Raw genomic sequence first — 1,558 nt, 5'->3', positions numbered from 1 at the left:
AAGAAGTGTGGTAAAGGTGGTGGTATAGAAAATAGTGATGACCATGGAAGTGAAAACTGTCATCTGAGATGGTCCTTTACAACAAAATTATGTAAATGACCTCAATATCCAAGTGTACTTTAGTACATACAGTAGTATAATACATGACTACTCTTTCGGTAAAACAAGAGAAATATTAATTAGAATGATAAATGTCATAAGAGAATAAATTAGGTTAAAGTAATTCATGTTACCACAAGAGATACATGAGAATTTGTAATTATGTATGGTCCAAAGATTGTATTAACTTGTGTCAGATATTCTTGCTCTGAAGCTTCAAACATTCATGGGCTCTTCTTTAGCCACGTACAGTTGGCCCTTGAAAAGTCTAATTGCCAAGGAATCTTTCCAGGGCCCTCTTTATGTCCTTGTTCCTGAGACTGTAGATGAAGGGGTTCAGCATGGGTGTGACCACAGTGTACATCACTGAGGCTGTTGCACTGGACTGTGAACTGTGGGTACCAGCAGAGCTGAGATACACGCCTATGCATGTACCATAAAACAAGGAGACAACTGAGAGGTGAGATGCACAGGTGGAAAATGCTTTAAACTTTCCCTGAGCTGAGGGGATTGCTCGTATAGAGGACACTATCTTAGAGTAAGAATAAAGGATCCTAGTGAGGGGACAACCAGCCAGCAGCCCTGCTGAAAAGTACATCACCATGTCATTAGGAAAGGTGTCAGAACAGGCAAGTTGGACCACAGGTTCGAGTTCACAGAAAAAGTGGGGGATTTCTAAGTCTGAACAGAAGGACAGATCCAACACCATTAAGCATTGTAACAGGGAATACAGGGCACTCATGATCCAGGACACCAGAACTAGCCATCCACAGAGCTGGGAGTTCATGATCACTGTATAATGGAGCGGGTGACTGATGGCCACATATCTGTCATAAGCCATGACAGTAAGGATGATGTCATCCAACCCTGCAAAGAGCATAATAAAATACATCTGAGTAATGCAGTCTGCATAGGTGATGGCTTTACTGTGTGTCTGGATGTTCACCAGCATCTTTAGGATGGTGGTGGAAGTGAAACAGATGTCTACCAAGGACAGGTTGGAGAGGAAGAAGTACATGGGCGTGTGGAGGTGGGAGTCTGAGCTGACGGCCAGGAGGATGAGCAGATTTCCCAACACAGTGATCAGGTACATGCAGAGGAAGAGCCCAAATAGAAGGGGCTGCAGTCCAGGTGTCTCTGAAAATCCTAGGAGAAGAAATTCTGAATCTTGTGTAACATTGCCTGGTTCCATGTGGCTCAGGCGACTACCAAAAAATAGAAGCAAGTGAATAACTAATTTTCACATTGACAAGCATTAGTAACTGAAGAAAATGCTACATTTATATTTTAGAATCCAAAAAATAATTTCCATATTTGCTGTATAATCTGGTTGTTGTTAAGACATGTCCTTTGCCATTGCTTGTTAGATTTCCTTTTGTACCATCAACCCATTCTTCAAACACAATGTATATTGCTGTATAATTAAGGATGTAGTTTGTGCATTTGAGGAATATACTCG

At 41.4% G+C, this 1,558-nt stretch overlaps 1 protein-coding gene across 1 annotated transcript; it reads right to left on the bottom strand.

Annotated features, from left to right (window-relative positions):
• Positions 1–367: 367 nt before the first annotated feature.
• On the bottom strand, positions 368–1,291 carry LOC112301431 (olfactory receptor 7A5-like). The gene has a single exon (XM_024556874.3). The coding sequence runs from the start codon at positions 1,289–1,291 to the stop codon at positions 368–370; it is 924 nt and encodes a 307-aa protein (XP_024412642.2).
• Between the last annotated feature and the right edge of the window lie 267 nt (positions 1,292–1,558).

This window comes from Desmodus rotundus, chromosome 9, assembly GCF_022682495.2.
Source record: "Desmodus rotundus isolate HL8 chromosome 9, HLdesRot8A.1, whole genome shotgun sequence".
NCBI classification, from domain to species: Eukaryota; Metazoa; Chordata; class Mammalia; order Chiroptera; family Phyllostomidae; genus Desmodus; species Desmodus rotundus.
The sequence above is the reverse complement of the archived record's forward strand: the minus strand, read 5'-3'. Positions and strand labels throughout refer to the sequence as shown.